The sequence below is a fragment of the Spermophilus citellus genome, assembly GCF_964194105.1.
Source record: "Spermophilus citellus genome assembly, chromosome: X".
Lineage (NCBI taxonomy): Eukaryota > Metazoa > Chordata > Mammalia > Rodentia > Sciuridae > Spermophilus > Spermophilus citellus.
The window spans coordinates 16,471,038-16,495,381 of NC_138190.1; the positions used below are offsets into that span (position 1 = coordinate 16,471,038).

Consider the following 24,344-nt stretch of genomic DNA (forward strand, 5'->3'; position numbering starts at 1 on the left):
AGCGCGCTCGCCTGGCATGCATGCGGCCCAGGTTCGACCCTCAGCACCACATACCAACAAAGATGTTGAGTCCGCCGAGAACTAAAAAAAATAAATATTAAAAAAAAATAAAGTTAAAAAAAGAAAACAGAACGGGGCGGGGTGGGGGGAGGTTGGGGGAATCAACTGAGGAGGAACACTAGAGGGAAATTCCTGAGATGGAAATGTTCTACATTTTTTATTAGGGTATATGGAAATACACATTTATTAAAACTCATCGAAATGAACAATTGAGATCTGTGTGTATGATTTCGCCATATGTAAATTACACTTCCGTAATAAGAATGAATAAATAAACCTGATTAACTTAAATGTGGATACCTATGTCCAGGTCGGGGAGGCAGCGATAATAATTACTTCAGATGATCCCCCAGATCTTATTAGATTAAAAGGAACTGCACACCTCAGATCAGAACTATTGAGAAGGGAGAGCACACAGCAGAGACGGGCAAAACCTAACAAATCTCCACAAGACTGGTAGTCGAAAACAAGGGGTTCCCAAGACAGCGGCGCCTAGTGTCACAAGAATATAATCCCCTACGCCATTTTCCGGTACTCGTAAGTGCGACCGTGTATCGGCACCGGAAGAATCCGGAGGGAAACGTCTCCACCGCCTTAAAGGAACCGCAGGTAACTTGGTTCCCGCGCGGATGTTGGAGCTGTAAGGCGCCTGGCAGTCGGCGGCTGCGGCTCTGAGGGAGGAGGAAGCCGGGGCTCATCTTCTCTCCGCTGCCGCCATGATTCCAGTGTCGCTGGTGGTGGTGGTGGTGGGCGGCTGGACTGCCGTCTACCTGACCGACTTGGTGCTGAAGGTGAGGGCCTCGGGCCTAAGACCCAAGCCGGTGGTGACCAGGGCCCGATCGCAAGGTTCTGTGTCGCCCGAGGCCTTTCTCTTCCCCTGCCAAGAGCCTTCGGGGCTAGAAGCCTCACCGCCGGTGCCCACGTGCGGCCTTTTGCGTGGTGCATCCGCCCGATGGAGTAAATAAAGCACGGCTGGCTGCGGGAGGGGTGTGGCGGCCCGCGCAGCTACCGCTGCCGCATTGCGGGTGACGGTCATCGCTGCCTTTGGATCTTGCCGGGAAGGCGACAGTGGTGGGCTAGGGGTTGCGGGGCGGTTCTTGCTGGACCCTACAGCAGCAGTGTACCAGGGAGGAAAATAAAACGTCTGTGTAGGAAAGGCTTTCTTTTCCCTCATTGTTTTAAGGTTACGACCCTCTAGAGACAATGGTATTGGAATGAATCTAAATCAAGTCATGATTGAAATCACTGATTTCAAACTTAGAGGTGCAGAGAGTCATCTTGGGGTTCCGGTTAAAAATGCAGATTCTGATTCAACAGATCTGGGAAGGTTCCTAAGATTATGCATTTCTAATCCGTTCCTGCATGCTACCGATGCAGCTGGTCCCCAGACCATTATTGAAAGTAGCACACTCAACTATCAGGGATTTAGATAACCAGTTTTCTATTATTCGAATTCTGATTTTCACCCTGCACCTTCTTCACACTAGCCACACACCCTCTGGGTGCATGGTCCATATTTGAGTTATTTGGGAATGGTAGCAAAAAATAGCAACAATTTTCTGACCACGTGCTTCAAGAACCTTTTCCAGTCGAATATTGGAGGGGGGGTGAGGGTAACTATATGTGGAATAAGATCATATACATTCTCAATGGTTTAATAAAAACACAAATTATGAACAGGAAAACCTTTATGTAATGAATACTGTTTTAAATAGAATGCTGTAGTATTGTGTGTCTTAGATATAACAATAAAATGAAGTGATGCTTGTTCGTCATTATTTTTAAACTTGCCAAGTGCAAGAGATTATACACGTAGTTCTTAGGAGAGCTGGGTGCTGCCACTTCCTAACCATTTTGACTGGGCAAATTACTATCTGTGCCACAGTTTCTCATCTTTAAATAGGAATACTAATAGGAAGGATCTCCTGAGATTATAGAGAGGAATATGTTAGTACATCCACATAAAGGCTTGTTATACAACCTGAGGTGTAAGGACCCCATCTCAAAAAATAAAAGGACTGGGGATGTAGCTCAGTGGTAAAGCACCCCTGGGGTTCAATCCCCAGTATCACACACAAACACACACACACACACACAAAGTCAAATCTATACAGTCTTTCATCAAGTGTGTGAGGTGATCAGGATGTCTCTTTAATTTCAGTAACAGCCCTCAGCTCCCTAAGAGTATTAATTCTCAATCAAAAGACCTAATGACTCATTCAGAGTGTCTGCCTAGGGAATAGAGAGACTTTAACTTTAGGAGCTTGTACCTTCAGCTTCTCTGCTTCTAGCTTGATCTGCTATTCCACCCTTAGTTGTTTTTTGTTTTGTTTTAGCATTTTTTGCAGTACATATCTGCTGGAGGGGTATGTCACTCTCCTTTTAAAGTCTTGGAAAACTAAGAGGTTTTAAAAGCTACCCAAAGACTGAGATGAGAAAACCTTAGATATGTATATTCAGACTCAGGTCACTTTTTAATCACTGTGATAGGGCTGAAATAACCTTCTAGGACAAATAAGCCTCACATAGGTGAGCATCAATTATATCTACTTACAGTCCTTATTATAATTGTCACATATATATCATAGCCTTATGTTATCTGTAATCCTGTATTAGTCAAGTACTTCAAACTCTCCTAAATATAAAACTATTGTAGCTGTGTATAAACAACTATTCCCACAACCCCCAGAGAATTTAAGAGATATTACTGAGACCAAGATGGCTTTAGGTAAGTTCTGTACTTTTACATGTTGGAAGTTGGCCTAACTTAGGGCTTTCTCCAAAGATAGAAAGCACAGATTACAGCTGAGCATGGTAGCACATGTTTCTAACTGTAGCTACTTAGGAGGCTAAGGCAGGAAGATCACAAATTTGAGGCAGCCTGGGCCTGTCTCAAAGCAGAAAATAAAAAAAGGGTTGGAGATCTACCTAAGTAATAAAGGACCTCTGGATTCAATCCCCAGTGTAGCAAAAAGAAAATTAAAAAGAAGGAAAGCACTGATTCCAACTAATCTATCCTTTGTGTTGAATTGATTGTAACATAAGGCGTCTTTCCTTTCTGTGGTAAAAAGGAAACCTGTGCTGTCCAATATGGTAGTTATTGACCACATGTGACTATTAAGCATTTGACATAGAGCTAGTCTGAATAGAGATGTGCTGTAAGTTTAAAGTTGATACCAGATTTCAAACAAAGTCAAAACCAGTATCTCAATATTTTATTATATTCATTACATGTTGAAATGATATCTCGGATATTTGGGGTTAAAAATACATGCTAATTAATCACTTTTTGATTATTTAAAATTTGACTGATAGACAATTTAAAATTATATGTTGTTAACATTTGTGGCTCACATTATATTTCTGTTGGACAATACGATTCTAAGCAGAGGTCAGCAAACTTCTATAAAAGATTTTAGTCTTTGTGGGCAACACAGTCTATCTGTCATATATTCCTGTTTGTTTTTGGTTTTTAAAATCCCTTAAAAGTGCAAAAACTAGGCTGGGTGCAGTGGCGCACACTTGAAATCCCAGCAGTTCATGAGGCTGAGTCAGGAGGATCGCAAGTTTGAGACCAGCCTCAGCAACTCAGCGAGCTGCTAAGCAACTCAGTGAGACCCTGTCTCTAAATAAAATACAAAAAAAAGGATTTGGCTCAGTGGTCGAGTGCCCCTGAGTTCAATCCCCAGTACCAAAAAAAGTGTAAAAAACTATTCTTAGTTCACAGGCTATACTAATACAGGTTGTAAGCCATATTTGGTTTGTGGGCCATGATTTGCCAGACCCTAACTTCAGCAGCTCAAACCTTTAATACTCTGAAGAATAAACAGAAAGCTTTAAAAGACATTTGAGCAGTTCAGCATTATGATTTCTTATAGAAAATACTTTTTTCGCTTCTTATATGTTATAAATTGTTCTTCAAAATTAAGTGATATGAAATTTTTTTCTTTCTCTTATAGTCATCTGTATATTTTAAACATTCTTATGAAGACTGGCTGGAAAACAATGGATTGAGCATCTCCCCTTTTCACATAAGATGGCAAACTGCAGTTTTCAATCGTGCCTTTTATAGTTGGGGACGGCGGAAAGCAAGGATGCTTTACCAGTGGTACTCTTCATCTTCTTTTTTTGATTTAAATTAGACATGTTCATGAGGAATAGCTTGTTAAATTAGCTATTTCCATCATATTTTTGATCTACCAAGTTTTTGAATATTGGCAGTAGAAAATTTTTCTAGTTTTTAATAACTATAGGATTGTGTCATTGTGCTTTTACATACATTAAAAATCATGGTTGTGCTGGGCATAGTGGCAAACGCCTGTAACCCCAGCAGCTCAGGAGGCTGAGAAAGGAGGATGTAGACTTCAAAGCCAGCCTCAGCAACTGTGAGGCACTAACCAACTCAGTGAGACCCTGTCTCTAAATAAAATACAAAATAGGGCTGGGGATGTGGCTTAGTGGTTGAGTACCCCTGAGTTCAATCTCTAGTACACACACACACACACACACACACACACACAATCATGGTTGTACAACTATAATGCACCAATAAAAAATGTGGGGGAAAAATTGTGTTTTATGGTTTGGGTTTACAATGATCTCTAGGATACCCCAGATCCTGACAGGTTCTTAGTTGAGGGAAGGTGGGGTTGGAGGGTGGTCTGAATTCCTTTTTGTTAAAAATATAGCTCCAGATAGATTACAGCTAAATATAAACAATTAAATCATCAAAGAGTTAACAGAAAATGCAACAGCTAATCAAAGTATACAGTAGAACAAAGGAAATAATAAGAGCAGAAATTAGTGAAATAGAAAGTATACAATAAAGAAAATTGGCAAAGCCAAATTTTGGTTCTTTGAAAGGATTAATAAAAGTAACTAATCAAGAAAAGAAGAAAACACAAACTCAAAATCAGAATTGAAAAGAGGATGTTACTACAGATTCTGTAGACAAAAAAGAGACTATTAGGAACAAGTCTACAATTATAAATTTGACAGTTTAGATGAAATGAACCAGTTCCTTGAAAAACACAACTTATCAGAAAGTTAAAAAATAATCTGGTTGTGGTAGCACACCTATAATTCCCAGCAACTTGGGAGGCTGAGGCAAGAGGATCTCAAGTTTTAGACCAGGCTCAGCAATTTATCGAGGCCCTCGGCAACTTGGCTACTCAGCAAGACTCTCTCTAAAATTTAAAAAGGCAGGTGGTGCACCTGGGAATATGGCTCAGTGGTTACACACCCCTGGGTTCAATATTTGGTACAAATAAGTAAAATAAAAACATTAGGATGGGCTCAGTGGTTAAGTGCCCCTGGGTTTAATCCCTGGTACCAAAAGAGAAAAAAGAAAATGGAACATATTATTCTCCACTATAGCACAGTAACTTCTAATTATTAAAAAAGTAGAAGAAAATGAACTATTAAATCTTCCCATATTAATATTTAGACTAATTTATCTCAAAGTAAAGCTAAAATACAATGCAGACAAAAATAAGTGAAAAACAATGGTATATAATGCCAAGAGCTGTCTAACTGTGTTCAAATAAGATCAAAATAGAGCTGTGTAAATGAGCAAATACATGAGAGGAACCCAACTATTTTTTTTAATTGGGATCAACACTGAGCCTCTCCGGGTACCAGGAAATTGTAAATTATTATAACTGCTTAAAGAAATTAGTGCCAATGCTAGAGTCAAGTATTTGAAGTTCAGAGAGGAAAACGAGACAGAGTTGTTGAACATTTAGCCATTATTTTAAAGCTATGAAGTGTGGTTGTGCAGAGAATTTGTTAGTGCGCAGATTGTGAAGAGTTGTACATTTATATGATTTTTTTTCATCTTGACAGGTTCAATTTTGGAATGGTCTTTGGTGTAATTGCCATGTTTAGCTCTTTTTTTCTTCTTGGGAAAACATTGATGCAGACTTTGGCACAGATGATGGCTGACTCTCCCTCTTATTCTTCCTCTTCCTCTTCCTCCTCCTCTTCCTCTTCTTCTTCCTCCTCTTCTTCCTCTTCCTCTTCTTCCTCTGCTCTTCACAATGAACAGGTGTTACAAGTTGTGGTAAGTACCTTCTTTTTGTTTTAAATAACTGTTGAAATGTAGATACAAGATTTCTTTCTGGCTAGTATACCTAGTATCCATAATATAAACATGAAAATAAAAGCCTTAAAATTTTTCAAATTACTTGCTTAAATAAAAAATACTGGGGGCTGGGGTTGTGGCTCAGTGGCAGAGCCTAGCATGTGTGAGGCACTGGGTTCAATCCTCAGCACCACATATAAATAAATAAAATAAAAGGTCCATAGACAACTAAAAAAATTTTTTAAGTAAAAAATACTAATTAGTAAGTAATGAGTGGAATTGTGATATTTGGTAGTAGCATAATAGTTATAGCAGTGAACAAATGGACCAGTATCAAAACTGTCAGCAATTACAGAGATATTCAGCTTAATTCATATTGTCATCTTAAGGTGTTAAATGATTGTTGCTTTCAAGGAATAAGCATGCTGACTTAAGGTATCTATAATGCACAAGTAAATTGCATTTTAGTCTTATGCAGAGTGTTCTCCTTTTCATTCCATGGCTTTCAGAGTATAACCAATAATATTTTTTTAATTAAAAGTATAGCTGGGCTGGCAAGATGGTGTGCCTATAATCCTAACAGCTGGGGAGGCTGAGACAGGAGGATTGTGAGTTTAAAGCCAGCTTCAGCAAAAGTGAGGCACTAAGCAATTCAGTGAGACCCTGTCTCTAAATAAAATACAAAATAGGGCTGGGGATGTGGCTCAGTGGTCGAGTGCCCCTGAGTTCAATCCCCAGTACCCGCCAAAAAAAAGTATAGCCAGGCGCATGGCACGGGCCTATAATCCTGGTGGCCTAGGAGGCTGAGGCAGGAGGATCACGAATTTGAGACCAGCCTCAGCAACTTAGCCAGGTGCTAAGCAACTTAGTGAGACCCTGTCTCTAAGTAAAATACCAAAAAAAAAAAAAAAAAAAAAAAAAAGGCTGAGGATGTGGGTGCTCCTGAGTTCATTTCCTGGTTCCAAAAAAAAAAAAAAAAAAAGTATAATACTGGGATTGTGAGTTGAGTGTTGCTCGGTGGTAGACTGCTTGTGGGCATGTGTGAGACCCTAGGTCCAATCCCTACCACCACAACCACACACAAGAAAAGAGGTATAACACCTTTCCAAACAGTCACTGTGATTCTTGATGTAAAGAATAATGTGCTGAATTGTACTCCTTTAACTGTAATCTATTTATAATAATTCTCACATTAAAGAATGTGTGTATACCTATACCTACCATTCCATGGTAAGCCCTCTACCAACTGAACCATATCCCCAGTCCCCCCCACCCTTTTTAAGCAGAACTGGGGATTGCACAACCCAGGTCCTCAGGCATGCTAGGCAAGCACTGTGCCACCGTGCTACATCCTCAGCCCTAGTTGGTTCACTTTTATTTCACATTTTTAAATTATAGTTCCCATTCCATGAAGCATGGATGTTAAGTTTTTAATCATGTTTTGTTAGTGGAATATACTGTTTAAGAGTCAGTAACAGTTATATTTGCAGACTGGGTTTTGAACCCAGAGGTGCTCTACCACTGAACTACATCCCTAGCTTTTTACATTAAGTTGCCCAGGCTGGTCTCAATCTTGCGATCCTCCTGCTTCAGCCTCCTAAAATTAGCTGGGATTATAGTTATGCCAACCATGCCCAGTTCCTCTATTTTTTTTAACTCATCTCTTTGTGATCTCTGCTAGGCTCAGTAATTATGGGAAGATTTAGAAGTCATTTATAGAGAATGATAAATAGTCAGTTTTTTCTTAGAAGTAAAAACTATTCACCAGGTGAAGCACTAGAAAAGATTATAGCTAGGCCCTATTTACATGGGGAACAGAAATCCAATCCTGGCATTCATAGAACTTTTAGAAGGATAGCTTCTATGATTGCACTACAGTTGAACATCATATAAGGTGCTATGGGAACAGTATAGGAATGCAAAGTGAGCCTGGCACTGGGAAAAGAATAAAAAGAGAATCTTAACAGAATAATGAGGAGAGTTCACATTGACTAGGAAAGGAAGGTAGAAATTGGGCATCTCAGTAATGAAACAATGTAACATAGGAGGGAATAATCATAGTAATAATAAGACCTAGTTAACATTCAGCGCTTCCTGTGTAAGCTTTCTGTACCTTTTTTATTTTACTCTTATGATTATCCAGAGGTAACTATTGGTGTTCTCCCTGACTTACCAATGAAAAAAATCAAGGCACAGAGATAGTGACTCTACCTGTGGTCACAGCTAGTAAATAATAGGTCCATCATCACTGACCTTAGAGCCAACACACATTATGTTGTATTCCTCTGGAGGACAGATATTTCAAGAAAGTATAAATAATATTGACCTATATCTATGAATTATATGGTGGAAGAATGGGTAGGAGTGTCAGCAAGAGAACAGGACAATGCAGGAGATAAGATGGGAAATATAGGTAGGGTCTAGGTTAGGAAGGACCATTCTAGGAAGTTTTAGTTTTACCTATACATAATAGATATGTGCAAAATGGAGCAAAGTTGTCTAAACTAAAGATAGGGAGACCATTTAAGAAGGCTATTAGAAGTGATGAAGATCTAAACTAAATTAGTGGTATAGGAAAAGGAAGAGATGGATTCAAGTTATCTTTTGGAGTGCAGTTTTTAGACTTAGTGGCTGATTGAATGTGAGGTTAGAGGAAGAAGGAATAGTTCATGATGACTCTCAGGTTACCTGACTGGTTATTGTTCACCAAAAAGAGGATAGGATGGAAAGAAACTGATGGAGAAAACATGATCATTGACAGATGTATCTACCTCCTAGATTTTGAATGACAAAATGTTGTGTAGAGAAGAAATTGTTTCTTCTTTCTGATTTTCAGTTTATTCTAGTTTTCACAAAAAATATTCATTCTATTAGGCAAACCGTGCTTTGGAACCATTAAGTTAGCAGCCAGCTCAGGAGGCTGAGGCAGGAAGGTTGTAAGTTCAAAGCCAGCCTAGGCAACTCAGTAAAATCCTATTTCAAAATTAAAAAATAAGGGGCTGAGTGTGTAGGTCAGTGGTAGAGTGACCCTCGGTTCAATCCCTAGTCTCTACCCTCCACATACACACAAAGAAGTCAGCAAACCTGTAGTCCACCATGCCTATTTATGTGTAATTAAGGACATTATGTCTGATGGGTGCAGTGGCACACACCTGTACTCCCAGCAGCTTGGGAGGCTGAGGCAGGAGGATTGCAAGTTCAAAGTCAGCTTCAGTGTATAGAGTACAGTGAGGCCACAAGCAGCTTAGTAAGACTCTGTCTCAAATTTTTGAAAAAGGGCTAGGTATGTGTCTTACTGGTTAGGTGTCCCTGGGTTTAATCCATGGTACCAAAAAAAAAAAAAAGAAGAAGAATTTTTGTCTCCTGAGTTTGATATAAGCCATTGTAGCTTAAAGAACATACATTCAGTTTACTCTAAAATTCCCTACACGCCTTGTTCAGTATTAATTCCTCAAACCCTGGCACTCTTGTGTTATTGAGAGTATTCTGTATTCAGTATTCTGGTACAGCTAATACCCTGTGTGATCACAGCAAACAGATGGGCCATTTTGTACTGTTGCCAGCAAATAAGACCTACCATCTGTTGGTATAGTCACTAAAACTCTTACCTTATCTCACTTATTATTACATCCAGAAGACAATAAAGAGAAGGAACAAATATCCTATTAGATCAGGCTTACTGGTTTATTTGAAAGGAAGGAAAGGCAACCTGGATATTTTGTGAGACAGAGGATATGAGAGTGAATCTTTTTTTTTTTTGGTACCAGGATTGAACTCTCAACCAATGAGTCACATCCCCAGCCCTTTTTAAAAAATATTTTTAGTTATAGATGGACACAATACCTTTATTTTATTTATTTATTTTTATGTGGTACTAAGCCTCACACATGCTAAGCAAGTAAGTGTTCTGCCACTGAGCCACAACCCCAGCCCCTCAGCACCCCCGCCCTTTTTTTAAGAGACAGGGCCTCACTAAGTTGCTGAGTCTGGCTTTGAACTCATGATCCTCTTGCCTTCACCTCAGGAGCCGCTGAGATTACAGATGTGTGTCACTGCACTTGGCCATAGTACATAAATTTAGAGAAGGGTCAGAGAAAACTAAACAACAGAATTGAACAGACCTTTAATAACATGAGACTGGAGCAAGTATGTTGAAAAGGGATATTGATATTTGTGAAAAAAAAAAAGTAGCTCAATAGGGTCAAGTAAAGAGAACTTCAGATAATGAGATATTATGCATACATTACGAATGATGATGAAACTGATTTTTTTTTAAAAGAGAGAGTGAGAGAGGAGAGAGAGAGAGAGAGAGAGAGAGAGAATTTTTAATATTTATTTTTTAGTTTTCAGCGGACACAGCATCTTTGTTGGTATGTGGTGCTGAGGATCGAACCCGGGCCGCACGCATGCCAGGCGAGCGCGCTACCGCTTGAGCCACATCCCCAGCCCCGAAACTGATTTTATAACCAGAGAAAGGAGGCATGGAATTATTGGAATTTGGAAAATGATCAAAGCGGCATTCTGTTAATCTCTTCATTTAATAAAGGAGGCTTAAAAGTGAAACTCCTGGGGCTGGGATTGTGGCTCAGTGGTGGAGCGCTCACCTAGCACAGGTCGGACCTCGGTTCGATCCTCCCAGCACCACATAAAAATAAAGGCATTGTGTTGTATCCATCTACACCTAAAAATAAATATTAAAAAAAGTGAAACTCCTCTGGAGCTGTGGATATAGCTCAGTGACAGAGCACTTGTCGAGCATGCGCAAAGCCCTAGGTTCAATCCCCAATACAAAAAAAAAAATTTTTAATCCTAAAAAAATGAAACTCCTGCTGAATAAATTCTGATTGAGTTGGAATTAAAACTTTAAATCATAAAATACTTTGAAAGAAAGAACCTCAGATTATTGTTATATGAACACAGAACGAGGAAGGTGTAAAACTAATGTCAAAGTATTAATTTTTTTTTTAATTTTAAAGCTTTTTTTTTTTGTAGAGAGTTTTAGATTCCTGGCAAAATTGAGAGGAAAATATTGAGTTTTCCTATATACTTCCCAACCCCTACATATGCACAGCCTCTTCCACAATCAACAAACCCCACCAGAGTGATATATTTGTTATAATTGATAAACCTACACTGGTGGGTCATCACCACTCAGAGTCCATAGTTGACACTGAAGTTCATTCCTACCTGTGTACAGTGGTGCACTCCTATAATCCCAGCAATTTAGGAGACTGAGGCAGAAGGATCACAAGTTTGAGTCAGCCTCAGCAACTTAGCTGACACTGGCTCAAAATGAAAATTAAAAAGGACTGGAATGGGGCTGGGGTTGTGGTTCAGTGGTAAAGTGCTTGCCTAGTATGTGTGAGGCACTGGGTTCAATTTTCAGCACTGCATATGAATAAATAAAATAAAGTGCATTGACAGGTAAAAAAATATTTTAAAAAAAGGACTGGGTTGGGCTGGGGATGTGGCTCAAGCGGTAGCGCGCTCGCCTGGCATGCATGCGGCCCGGGTTCGATCCTCAGCACCACATACCAACAAGGATGTTGTGTCTGCCGAGAACTAAAAAATAAATATTAAAAATTCTCTCTCTCTCTCCTCTCTCACTCTCTCTTTATTTATTTATTTATTTTTAAATATTTATTTATTTTTTCTTAGTTTCTCGGCGGACACAACATCTTTGTTGGTATGTGGTGCTGAGGATTGAACCCGGGCCGCACGCATGCCAGACGAGCGCGCTACCGTTTGAGCCACATCCTCAGCCCTCACTCTCTCTTTAAAAAAAAAAAAAAAAAAAGGACTGGGTTGTTGCTCAGTGGTAGAGCACCCCTGGATTCAATCCCCAGTATAAAAGAAAGAAAAAAAAAAAAACACCTCCCAGTATTGTAGGAAATGATGAATCTTGATAGATTTGACTTACATAAAATTTATTTATAAACGGAAAGCAAGATAAGATTACAAGACAAACTAGGGAATACATTTGTGATGTATTACAAAGGACTGCTATACCTGAAGTAATCTTAAATATTAGTGAGGAAAAGATGAATATTTATTTTGCTTATTTTGGAGCTGTGGGTTGAACCTAGGGGTTCAGACATGTTAGACAAGCAATCTATCCCCCCCAAGATGAATACTTTAGGATTTTTTAAAAAAGGTCATAAGATCATAAGTAGGCAACTCACAAATGTCAAAAATATTGACAAAAATATGAGGGAATTTCAGTTTTACTAATGAACAAAAAAATGTAGTTCCATCACAAATTTGAATAAAATGAGCTTGTCCAAGCTTATGGAAGGGTTGGCTTTTGAAGAACAGCGTGATAGTATGTATCAAAGTTGTTAAGGTTTGGATATGACACGTCCCCAAAAAACTTCTATGTTAATTCAGGAATATTCTGAGATAAAATGATTGGATTGTGAGAGCTGTAACTTAATCAGTTCATCCTAGTTTGAATGGACTGACTTGATGGTTACTATAGGTGTGGGGCTTGGCTGGAGAAGGTGGGTCACTGGGTGTGCCTTAGAAAGGTGTATCTTCCCTCTAGCCCCTCCCTCAAACCCTTTCTGCTTCCTTGTTTCCTTGAGCCAAACACTTTCTTCTGCCACACCCTTCCTCCATGATATTCCACCTCATTCTAACCTAGAGCAATGAAGTCGGCTGCCCATGGACTAAAAGTCTGAAACTGTGAGCCAAAATAAGTTTCCTCCTCTAAGTTGTTCTTGTCAAGTATTTTGGTCATAGAGACAAAGCCAACACAAAAATCCTTTAAAGTTTGAGAGTAATTGTTTTCTTCCTGTGAGGCATAATGTTAACTAGTGGATAAAGATTAGCACATTTAATCCTCAAAATGCCCTTTTATGCAAGTTTGGTTATTTCCATTTTAATGATATAGGAAATTGAAATGTTGAGGAATAATATGCCAACTTCCTCAAGGTCATTTATCTAGTTATTGATAGTCAGGACCTGGAGCCCAAGCAATATACCTCCAAAACCTGAGTCCTTAACAACTATGTTCGTCTAAAAATTTATTCCCCCAAAATATTTGGGTATATGTACCCATATCTTTATCATATTATTTAGAAGAGCAGAAACTTTTTTTTAAAGAGAAAGAGGAGAGAGAGAGAGAGAATTTTCATATTTATTTTTTAGTTATTGGCGGACACAACATCTTTGTTTGTATGTGGTGCTGAGTATTGAACCCCGGCTGCACGCATGCCAGGCGAGCGCGCTACCGCTTGAGCCACATCCCCAGCCCCAAGCAGAAACTTTTAAAACAATTAAATGCACAGCATTCCATTTCAAAGACTATAATGTGACTATTAAAACTCGTGTTAAGCCTGGCACAGTAGTGCACACCAGTAATCTCAGCAGTTCTAGAGGCTAAGGCCGGAGGATCCCAAATTCAAAGCCAGCCTCAACATATTGGAGAGGCTCTAAGTAATTTAGCAAGACCCTGTCTCAAAATATTTTAACAAAAGAGCTGGAGGTATGGGCTGGGGTTGTGGCTCAGCAGTAGAGTGCTCACCTAGCATAGCATGTGAGAGGCCCTGGTTTGATCCTCAGCACGGCATAAAAATAAATAAATTGTGTCCAACTAAAAAATAAATATTTTTTTTAAATCTTTAAAAAAAAGGAGTGGGGGTGTGACTCAGTGGGTAAGTACCCCTGTGTTCAGTCAAGGGCGGGGGGGGGGCGGGGGGGATGGGGCTTCAAGGACTTAGGAAAGCATTGAAAACTTTAAAAAAAAAAAAATTTTGTATTTGGCCAGCAGGGTTATACACTTCAATTTTTCTTTAAGTTTTCCAGTTTTTCTTCCTTAAACATTCTCAATTAATAAAATAATAATAATGAATGAAAGATGGTATTTTCTCCAGAAAGATAACATTTGGGTCACAACTCTTATACTGTGAGAAATAGGTGCTCATTATGGAAATTATATAATCTCTCCCTAAAACATGGTGTAAGTTGGGAGTGATCATTTACCTTATGAGAACACTGTGGACTAACTAAAAGAATGTTATAATATCCAGCTCTTATAATAGCAAACTTCCTTTATATATGCATCAATATTTATATGCACAACATTTTAAGGGCACATGATTGCAAGACAACTCCTGCTCCTTGTGTCCATAATGTAGCTGTGTTCCAAGTGTCTTAATTTCTGCATTAAATTTCAATTTATAGGGCTGGGGTTGTGGCTCAGTGGTAGAACACTTGTCTAGCATGTGCGAGGCACTGGGTTTGATTTGCAGCAGCATATATAAATAAGTAAATAAAATAAAGGTCCATGAACAATTAATAAAATATATTTTTAATTATATATACACACGTATACGTGTGTGTGTGTGTGTGTGTGTGTGTATGTATGTATGTATCTTTTTGGTACTATTTTCTGACCAATATAATTGACAAACTGAATAGAAGCAATGAAGGGCATTGTTTTCCCACACTGATGAGATGTTTTATTACACTAGCTTTCATTATCAGCTGTCCTATAATTTAAGAATATTAAAATGAAACTCACTAATTTGGGGCATGGGCAGGTGTTCTGAATCACTCCATATAAGTACTTAAAACCATACAGTAACAATTCAGAGGAAGGATTTATAATTTTTTAAGGACTATAAATTTTAACAAATATCCTCAAATCAAGTATCCAGCCTTTGAGGATGGATCAACTGCTGCCTTCACTGTCACTCTATACTCCCTGCCACTATGCTGGGCTCTCTCATGGTGAACACTTCAGGAAGCTGAAGTTGCAACTTTTTTTTTTTGTGTGTGTGTGTGTGTGTGTGTGTGTGTGTGATGCTGGGGATTGAACCCAGGGCCTGTGTGCATGCAAGGCAAGCACTCTACCAACTGAGCTATATCCCAGCCCCAATAAAGTTCCAACTTTTTAACCTAGTGTCTCCTTTTCACTTTGTATTAGTGCTGTTCCAGACAAACTGCCAATTCAGAAACTGACTGGTGTTTCTGCTTTTAATTATGGTATAGATAAGTGAATCATTAATGTTCATGTTATCTTTAGTGTACATAACATGCAGTTTGGATGTCTAAGCTTTAATACACAGTGAATATCATTATCTCTTGGTGGCCAAGCTCCCTTGCACCTCCAGCTGACAGTTACTGCCATGTTGTGTCTATGAACAGGTTCCTGGAATAAATTTACCTGTCAATCAACTGACCTATTTCTTCGCTGCAGTTCTCATTAGTGGTGTTGTACATGAAATTGGACATGGAATAGCAGCTATTAGGTAATGATATTTATCTTTGTTCTTTTCTACTACATGCAAAGAAGCTTTTCATTTAGGAGGGTTAGTTACTAAAATCTGTTGTATTTAATAACTATTAGTCTTTCTCTGGAAATTGCCCAGTGCATATCCCTCATGTATTACTTTGAGGTAGCTTCTTTTTTCTAGAAAAGATTAATATATTGATGAATGTGCATATCTATAATTTGTGTCTTTCTGCCTTTTGCTGGCATGGTTGTGGCTTCATGGTGCTTCAAGGTTTTTCATCCCATCTTGAAAGCTAATGTTTCTATTTGTCATTGGGTTAGAATCATAACCATTGCACTCAATCTCCCCCACACACCTTGCTGCTTTCTTTTTTTTTTTTAAGTTGTCAATGGACCTTTATTTATTGATATGTGGTGCTGAGAATCAAACCCAGTGCCTCAAACATGCTAGGCAAGAACTCTACCATTGAGCTACAACCCCAGCCCCCACCTTGGTACTTTCTTTGGCTTATTAGCTGAAATAATTTCCTGCATCTGGTCATGTACAGTATTGGCTAGAATAAGAAAACTAAAAATGCTGATTTAACAAATATCATAGCCTATCTAGAAACTCAAGTGGAAGATAAGAAGAGGATGAAACCTAGGACTTCCTTTGAGAATCATGTCTTGGTGGTCTTTAATACCCAAGTATAATCATTCTAATTATACCTGAGTAATTAAAAGCCTACTAAAATTATAAAATCACGATGGAGCCAGGCATGATGTTGCACACTTGTAAACCCAGCAGTTCAGATCACAAGTTCAAAGCCACCTCAGCAACTTAGCAAGACCTTGTTTCTAAATAAAAAATAAAAAAGGGCTGGGAATGTGGCTTAATAATTAAGCCTAGTGATTAGCTCTAGGTTCAATCCCTGGTGCCAAAAACAACAAAAATCATAGTGGAAAGAAGGTACATCACAACTTCCTTGTCACCCTGCTGATAATTACTGCCATAACCAAGTATGCTCACAGGAATGTGTTTCATCCTTTTGAGTATGTAGCCGAGAGAAAAGGCAAACTACTATTTAAAGGAAATAACTTGATTGCTTCTTATTATTGTCCAGTTGCTTATGAATTAGAGTCTGTTGGCAATAAATCCTCATCTTTTTTTTTTAAAGAGAGAGTGAGAGAGGAGAGAGAGAGAGAGAGAGAGAGAGAGAGAGAGAGAGAGAGAGAGAGAGAGAATTTTTAATATTTATTTTTTAGTTCTCGGCGGACACAACATCTTTGTATGTGGTGCTGAGGATCGAACCCGGGTCGCACGCACGCCAGGCGAGCGCGCTACCGCTTGAGCCACATCCCCAGCCCAATAAATCCTCATCTTGACAGAACATACACTGTTGCACAGATGTGCATGGTAGTGATTTAAAGGGCAATTAACTTTTATTTTAACTCTCACCTTTGCTTTTATGTTGCAGTCTTTTAGGGTTTACATATAGAGGTGTTGTTATTAACAACTTAATAGTATAACTTGGGTAATTAATTTTTTAATAAAATCTCAATTGCCAACAAAAGTAAATTGTATTGTCTTATATATTTAGTATTGACAGCACAATATATTAGGGTGCTGCTTTTCTTTTAGAGTAGCTGTTTGGTCTTATGAGACTATTAGTATAATGCTTATTTTAGAAAATGAAGTGATAAAAATAGTTCTCTTAAGGACAATCTGAGCAAAATATATATATTTTCAAAAATATTTAACATTACCTCAATAGGAATAAATCTCCCCTGCTATTTGTAATAGCTAAGATAATTAGAATTATTTGATAATTTACTTGAATTATATATTCTTCTGTGTCTTTCTCTAAAAATAGTTCATAGGAAACCATAAAAATTATTATCATTTAATTTCTCAGCAATAACCATCTGTTTATATATATGTCTAATTTCAATTATTATTCAGCATAATGAAATAGTCTATATCAGAATGCTATCTGTCTTATATAATTCTTAATTTCTTAGACAGCCAAATATATACTACACTATTCTAAAATCATGATTATATATTGTATCAACACAGTTTTTTAGATTCCAGGGACTTGGTTTTGAAATCAAAATTTGAAGTTAGAGTGATTTTTTTAAATTACATAAATTATTAATCTGACAAATGCAATAGTATTAGTAAATTCCTTTTTCTCTTGTCATTTCTTAGGGAACAAGTTCGGTTTAATGGCTTTGGGATTTTTCTCTTCATAATTTATCCTGGAGCATTTGTGGATCTGTTCACTACCCATCTGCAACTTATATCACCAGTTCAGCAGCTAAGGATATTTTGTGCAGGTAACAGATGACTTTTTTTTTTTTAACATTCATCTGTGGTTTTTGTTTTAGTTTTCTATGGTTAGTGGTTTTATTGAAAGTACTGACATCAAAAATTACATCTTTTGGTTAATAAACTCAGCTTATAAGGCTCCCTTAAAAGTAGTACAATAAAATAATTTATAATTATTTCTTTAAGACCAACTGAAACAACACAAATGGTTAAAATTTAAAAAAACAAAACACAGAAGAAAGCTTTGTTTTTACTGACTCAAAAAATGACCAAGGGCTGGGGATATAGCTCAGTTGCAGAGCACCTACCTAGCATGTACTAGTTCCTGTGATCCCCAGCACTACAAAATAAAAGAAAAACAGAGCCTGCAAACTATGAAGAATGTTACTTCAGCTGAAATACAGGGCAATTTGCTCAAATCAAAAGAGAACTTGAAGAATCAACCAAGAGATAAAGGAATTCAGAAATGGAGAAGAGATAGCACTCAAGGATGGGCAGGATGGATAATGACTTCTAGCATTGTCAGAGTTCAGAGAAACAGAATCACTTGGAGATATACAGCTACATAGGAAGAAATTCTGGGATACATAGATCCATCTGAGTTAAATTAGTATATGACAAATTCATCACAATTCTGCATCTCTTTAAAAGGAATAACTGAAGCTAAGCAAGAGTGTAATTATAATTTTTTTTTTTTTGAGTGGGATACCAGGGATCGAACTCAGGGGCACTCAACCACTGGGCTACATCCACAGCCCTATTTTGTATTTTATTTAGAGACAGGGTCTCATTGAATTGCTTAGTGCTGAGACTGGCTTTGAACTTGCAATCCTTGAACAGACTGTGACTATACAACTGTCCAAAAAAATTGGAGGTGAGGAAAGTAAAAACAGGAAGTCTAAGTACTAATGTTCTCAACTTCATCATAGTGGAAAGAGAGTCTACCTGAAGTTGATAAATCAGAAATAGAGGCTTGACTATACCACTTAAATATAAACACTACAAGATCTAAAGATACACATAAAACTTTCAAATTACAATAGTGAAAGCATGAAACAGGTCAACAAAACTGATATCATCAAAAGATAAATAAGCCTGGTGTCTCAGGAGACTGAGGCAGGATTCCAAAGCCAGCCTCAGCAAAAGTGAGGCACTAAGCAACTCAGTGAGACCCTGCCTCTAAATAAAATACAAAATAGGACTAGGAATATGGCTCAGTGGTCAAGTGCCCCTGAGTTCAATCCCCAGTACCAAAAAAAACAAAAAAAAAAAAACACACACACACACACAAACAACCTTTTAAAAGATACATTTATCTGGTCAATATATAGAAATGAAATAAATTTTCCTATTAAAAGAGAGTGCCAGAGCTGGGAATATTGCTCAGTTGGTAGAGTGTTTGCCTTGCATGCATAAGGCCTCTGGGTTCTAATCCCCAGAACCACACACACAAAATAAATAGTGCCAGACAGCCAGATGAATGAGAAATTATACTCCATTATATGTGATGTATCCAAAGTGCGTTAAGTGAGGCACAGGGATCACTTCGTAATAATGAAGAATATAAGATAATATGAAAACATAATAGTGGGGCTGAGGGTATAGCATTGGCTTAGCATGCGGAAGCCTTGAGTCTAATACACAATACAACAAGGGAGAAAAAAGAAAAGAAAGAAAGAAAGAGAAAAATAAAACAATAGGGGCTCGGGATGTGGCTCAAGTGGTAGCGTGTTCACCTGGCATGCGTAAGGCACTGGGTTCGATCCTCAGCACCACATAAAAATAAAATAAAGATATTGTGTCCACCAAAAACTAAAAAAATAAACATTTAAAAAATAAAATAAACAATAGTTATGAATCTTGTTGTATGAAGTAACAAACCATCAAACCTTAGAACCAAAAAAAATGGAAAAGGCTCAAGGAGAAACAAATGTAATAAAGATATTCATCTTTCAACACATGATGATAAGTATAAGAAAGAAAAGCTTTGGAAGCTCAAATTAGTAAAATAGGTAAATCAAATTCTATAACATAAACACAGAAGACAATTTACTTTCAAGTGCCCATGAAATTAAAAAAAAATGACCATGTATTAGTTCACAAAAAAAGTCTTCAATAAATTACCAAAATAATAGTAGGAACTTAAGTAAAACCACCTGAAATTTAGAATTTTGTTTTAATCACATGTTGGATCAACTTAAAACCAGAATTGCAGTATAAAAATGATGATAATTAAATCATTTTACCAGAATAAGTTGTGAAGTTTTGCTAAAAGTTTGCCATAAGGAAAATTCACTATCTTAGGTGATTATTATGCAATTAGAAATGGAAATAAATAAGTTAAATATTCAACTTGAGTATGAAGAGCTGGGGTATAGCTTGGTGGTAGAGCACTTGCCTAGCATGGCTAAAGCCATGAGTTCAATCCTTAGTACCGAAAAAAAGGAAAAAAAAATGAAGAGTAGGAAAAGAGCTATAAAATAGTTTTTAGAATGAAGAAGTAATAAGAATATAGGGTCTGGGGCTGTAGCCCAGTGGCTGAATGCTTGCCTACACATATGAGGCACTGGGTTCTAACCTTAGCATAAAAATAAGCAAATAAAATAAAAGCCTATCCATCTACAACTACAAAACAATTTTTGAAAAAGAATAGAGGCAGAAAACAATGGAAAAAATAAAATTAGAACTGTTAAATCTAAGAGTTATTTGAAGGAAAAAAAGATTAAATGATGGGAGGAAGCATCTATAGACAAAATTAGTTAGTGTGGGAATTGACAGCTAATGCAGAGAAAATTAAAACAAAATTGATGAAGAATGCCCCTATAAAATTCACAGGTAGAATTCTTTAATTTTTTGTATTACCATGGATTGAACCCAGGGTTGCTTAACCTCTGCAGCCCTTTTTAGTATTTTATTTAGAGACAGGGTCTCACTAATTTTCTTAGGCCCATGCTAAGTTGCTGCCACTGTCTTTGAACGTGTGATCCTCCTGCCTTAGCCTCCCCAGTCACTGGGATTACAGGCATGCACCACCACTCCGGGCTCTTTCAAATCTTGAATGTATAGATTTTCTTTTCTTTTTCTTTTTTCTTTGGACCAGGGATTGAACTCAGAGGCACTTAACCACTGAGCCATATCCCCAGCCCATTTTATTTTTTGTTTTGAGACAGGGTCTCACTTAGTTGCTGAGGCTAGCCTTGAACTTGTTTTCCTCCTGCCTCCCTCTTCCAAGTTGCTGGAATAACAGGCTTGTGCCACTGCCCCAGCAAAACTGAAACTTTTTTAAAGTCAATATACCAATGATATATCTTTTGTGTATAGCATAGAAAATTTATAAGCATATGGCCTATCTCAAGAATGCAAGGATGGCTCATCATTAGGAAATCTATTTGACTGTAGTAAATATTTTTCACCATTAGGGGAAAAACTTTCCTCATCTCAGAAGATACTGACAGTGTTTTTGTTTGGTTTTTTTTTTTTTTTTTTTTTTTTTTTAGAGAGAGTGAGAGAGGGGAGAGAGAGAGAGAATTTTTAATATTTATTTTTTAGTTTTTGGCGGACACAACATCTTTGCTGGTATGTGGTGCTGAGGATCAAACCCGGGTCGCACGCACGCCAGGCGAGCGCGCTACCGCTTGAGCCACATCCCCAGCCCATACTGACAGTGTTTAACAAAATTCAAAATCTGTTTATAATTTGTAAAATACTAAAAGTAGGAATAACTGTATATTTCATACTGGTTTAACATTTAGAAGCATTTCTGTTAAAGGACAAGACAACGAATCCCACTATCAACTATTGCTGATACTATTAAATGTTGATCTGTAAATGTGGATCAGTGCAATTAAATTAGAGGAAATAAAGAAGCTTAAATATTAAAAATGAGTGGCTTTTCTTTTTTCCCCAGATACTTAATTATAAGCCTAGTTGGGGGGGTTACAAAATCAACTGAAATGAAATGCAGAAAAATTCAGTAAGGATCTGGACAGCAAAATTAATGTTCAAACAACAGTAGCGGGGCAAGAAAGCCGGAAGTTCAATGCGAACACGCGAGCACAAGCACGTGGGTATAGAGGAGCACGTGGGCATAGACGTGGGTATAGACGTGGGCACGCGATCGCTCAGTGGCCGGAAGTGCCTACGTGTGGTGCCCAGGCGCATGCGCTTGGTGTTTCCAGAAGAACGAGCGTCTTCTGACTCAACCGCCTGTAATTTGCCTTAGAGCCCACGCTTTCTTTAAGCAGACGCGCTTTCCAAGCTCGTGCCTTCCTCTGCAGTTCGTGCTTTTGTACCTGATCCTGCGTTCTCCGTGGTTCTCCGCCATCTCCTGGCCTGTACCAGCTTCGGAGTAGCTGAGACCACTGCAAAGTCTCTGCCATGTCCTCAGACAGCGTTATCTACATTACCACAGAAAATTTGGAGATACCTGTAGATGTTGTAGAACTGCACCAGATTAATGTGGAAACGGTTCCTTTGGAGACTATGGCCGTTCAAACCATTGAAGTGTACGAGGATATTAGCGGTAACTGGGTCCACGGTGGCCACAACCACCCACCGCTAATTGCACTTCAGCCTCTGGTCACTCCCGCTGCCAGCCACGGAGACCACGATCAGGAAATGATCATGGTGCAGACACAAGAGGAGGTGGTGGGTTACTGTGATGCAGACAACCTGCCAGCCAACAATGAGCTCGAGGGCGAAGTGGTTGACCCAGTCGGCAGTGAAGATGTCAGTTTCCAACAGACCCTAGCATCTCTTTCTGGCTCCACCAAGTCCTCAGCCTGTGGTCACAGTGGTGGGAAGCACACCAGCCGGAGTGGCAAGCACAGCAGCAAGAATGCCAGCAGTGAGGCCAAGGTAGGAAAGGGCAGCTCTGAACTGGGCAGTAAGAAGTGGGAACAGAAGCAGGTGCAGATTAAAACCCTGGAGGGAGAGTTCTCTGTCACTATGTGGTCCTCAGTTGACAAAGGAAACCAGGGGGCAGAGGTTCAAGGACAGACTGAAAACTCACCTCCTGATTATTCTGAATACATGACAGGGAAGAAACTTCCTCCCGAAGGAATACCAGGTATTGACCTCTCTGATCCCAAGCAGCTGGCAGAATTTACCAGAATGAAGCCAAAAAAACCCAAAGAAGATGGCCCAAGAAACATCGCTTGCCCTCATAAAGGCTGCGTGAAGATGTTCAGGGATAATTCTGCTATGAGAAAACATCTGCACACCCACGGTCCCCGAGTCCACGTATGTGCAGAATGCGGCAAAGCTTTCGTTGAGAGCTCCAAATTAAAGCGACATCAGTTGGTTCACACTGGAGAGAAGCCCTTTCAGTGCACCTTTGAAGGCTGCGGAAAGCGGTTTTCTCTGGATTTCAACTTGCGCACCCATGTACGAATCCACACCGGAGACAAGCCCTACGTGTGCCCTTTTGATGGCTGTAATAAGAAGTTCGCTCAATCAACTAACCTGAAGTCGCATATCTTAACGCATGCCAAGAACAAGACAAGCCAGTGAAAAAAGATCCTTCCCCAATTCGGGAAGTATCTTCCACTGGTATGGTTGAGAGTATGTCTGCCCTTTGTTGTTTGAGGAGAAAAAGGTGTTTTCCAAGAAAAAAGGAAAACGTATCCTGAATATGCAAGGTCATGTTTTGATAGAATAGTAAAAGTTAAAATATTTCTGAAAAAGCAAATTTTATGTAGCATAATATTACTAAAATGCACTCACTGCCTTGTTCTGTAATGATATTTCTGTGAAGTTTTTTCCCTACAGGAGAATGATTGATGAGCCTGACATCAAAGGACAGTTTGTAGAAGCTGAGTTAGAGACTTTTGTCATTCTTAAAAATATGAAGTTCACTTATTGCCTATATTTTAAATTTTTATTTTCCAAATGTTCATCTTTGTACTCTTAGAAATATGTTTGGGAATACTGTTTTGATTTTTTTTTTTTTTTTTTTGGAGGTGAATAAGTTTGACTGCAGAGGTTTTCTTTAAAAGAATGAACATTTACATACTTAGGTATTTTCCTGCTGAAGAAAAGTAACTTTTATTTGCTGTCTTAATTTTGATTGTATTCTTTGATGTTAATACATTTTGCATAACTAAGCTGCATTGAATTGAATGGCATTGAACATTAGATGATTTGGTAGTATTAGTCAGTTTGAGCCTATTTTGGTCAATTTTATTTTCCAAAAAATATTACCAGATGTTATCATCCAGTGTGATTTCTTTAGTGCTCAGAAAGAGAATATATTGTTTGCATATTGATTTTCAACACGTTATATATACATCCTGTGTAATAGAATAAAGCAAAAATAAAATAGCTGTTCTAAAAGAAGGGAAATAAAGCTTGTCTGTATAAATACAGTGTCTAGGAAATGTAGGAAAAGTGAAGGGTGCTACTGGTATCTGATGGGTATAGGGAAAGAGTACTGCTAAATGTCCTATAGTGCATAGGACAATCCCCCACGACAAAGAATTATCCTGCTGAAATGCCTGCAGTACCAGTGTTAAGAAACCTGCTCTAGACAGTCAAAGTTGTAACAGTTTTCGTGTGTGCTTATAGACAAATCATTAATGGATGAGAAGGTTAGAAAAAATTTGTTCCACCATCCCCATTGTCACTTAAGCTATCGTAGACAAATTCAGAATCTA

General features: G+C 38.3%; 2 protein-coding genes across 2 annotated transcripts in view; both read left to right on the forward strand.

Moving 5' to 3' along the window:
• The first annotated feature begins 326 nt into the window (after positions 1-326).
• Positions 327-24,344, forward strand: part of MBTPS2 (membrane bound transcription factor peptidase, site 2) — a 46,490-nt gene continuing 22,472 nt past the window's right edge. Inside the window, exons 1-5 of the mRNA XM_081278365.1 lie at positions 327-851; positions 4,020-4,168; positions 5,905-6,121; positions 15,293-15,396; positions 17,572-17,699. Of these exons, the coding sequence (XP_081134491.1) occupies positions 777-851; positions 4,020-4,168; positions 5,905-6,121; positions 15,293-15,396; positions 17,572-17,699 (673 nt within the window). The 5' untranslated portion in view covers positions 327-776. The remainder of the gene's footprint in view (positions 852-4,019; positions 4,169-5,904; positions 6,122-15,292; positions 15,397-17,571; positions 17,700-24,344) is intronic.
• Positions 21,849-23,240, forward strand: YY2 (YY2 transcription factor). The gene has a single exon (XM_081277010.1). It carries the CDS (start codon positions 22,069-22,071, stop codon positions 23,200-23,202), a length of 1,134 nt encoding a protein of 377 aa, XP_081133136.1. The 5' UTR covers positions 21,849-22,068; the 3' UTR covers positions 23,203-23,240.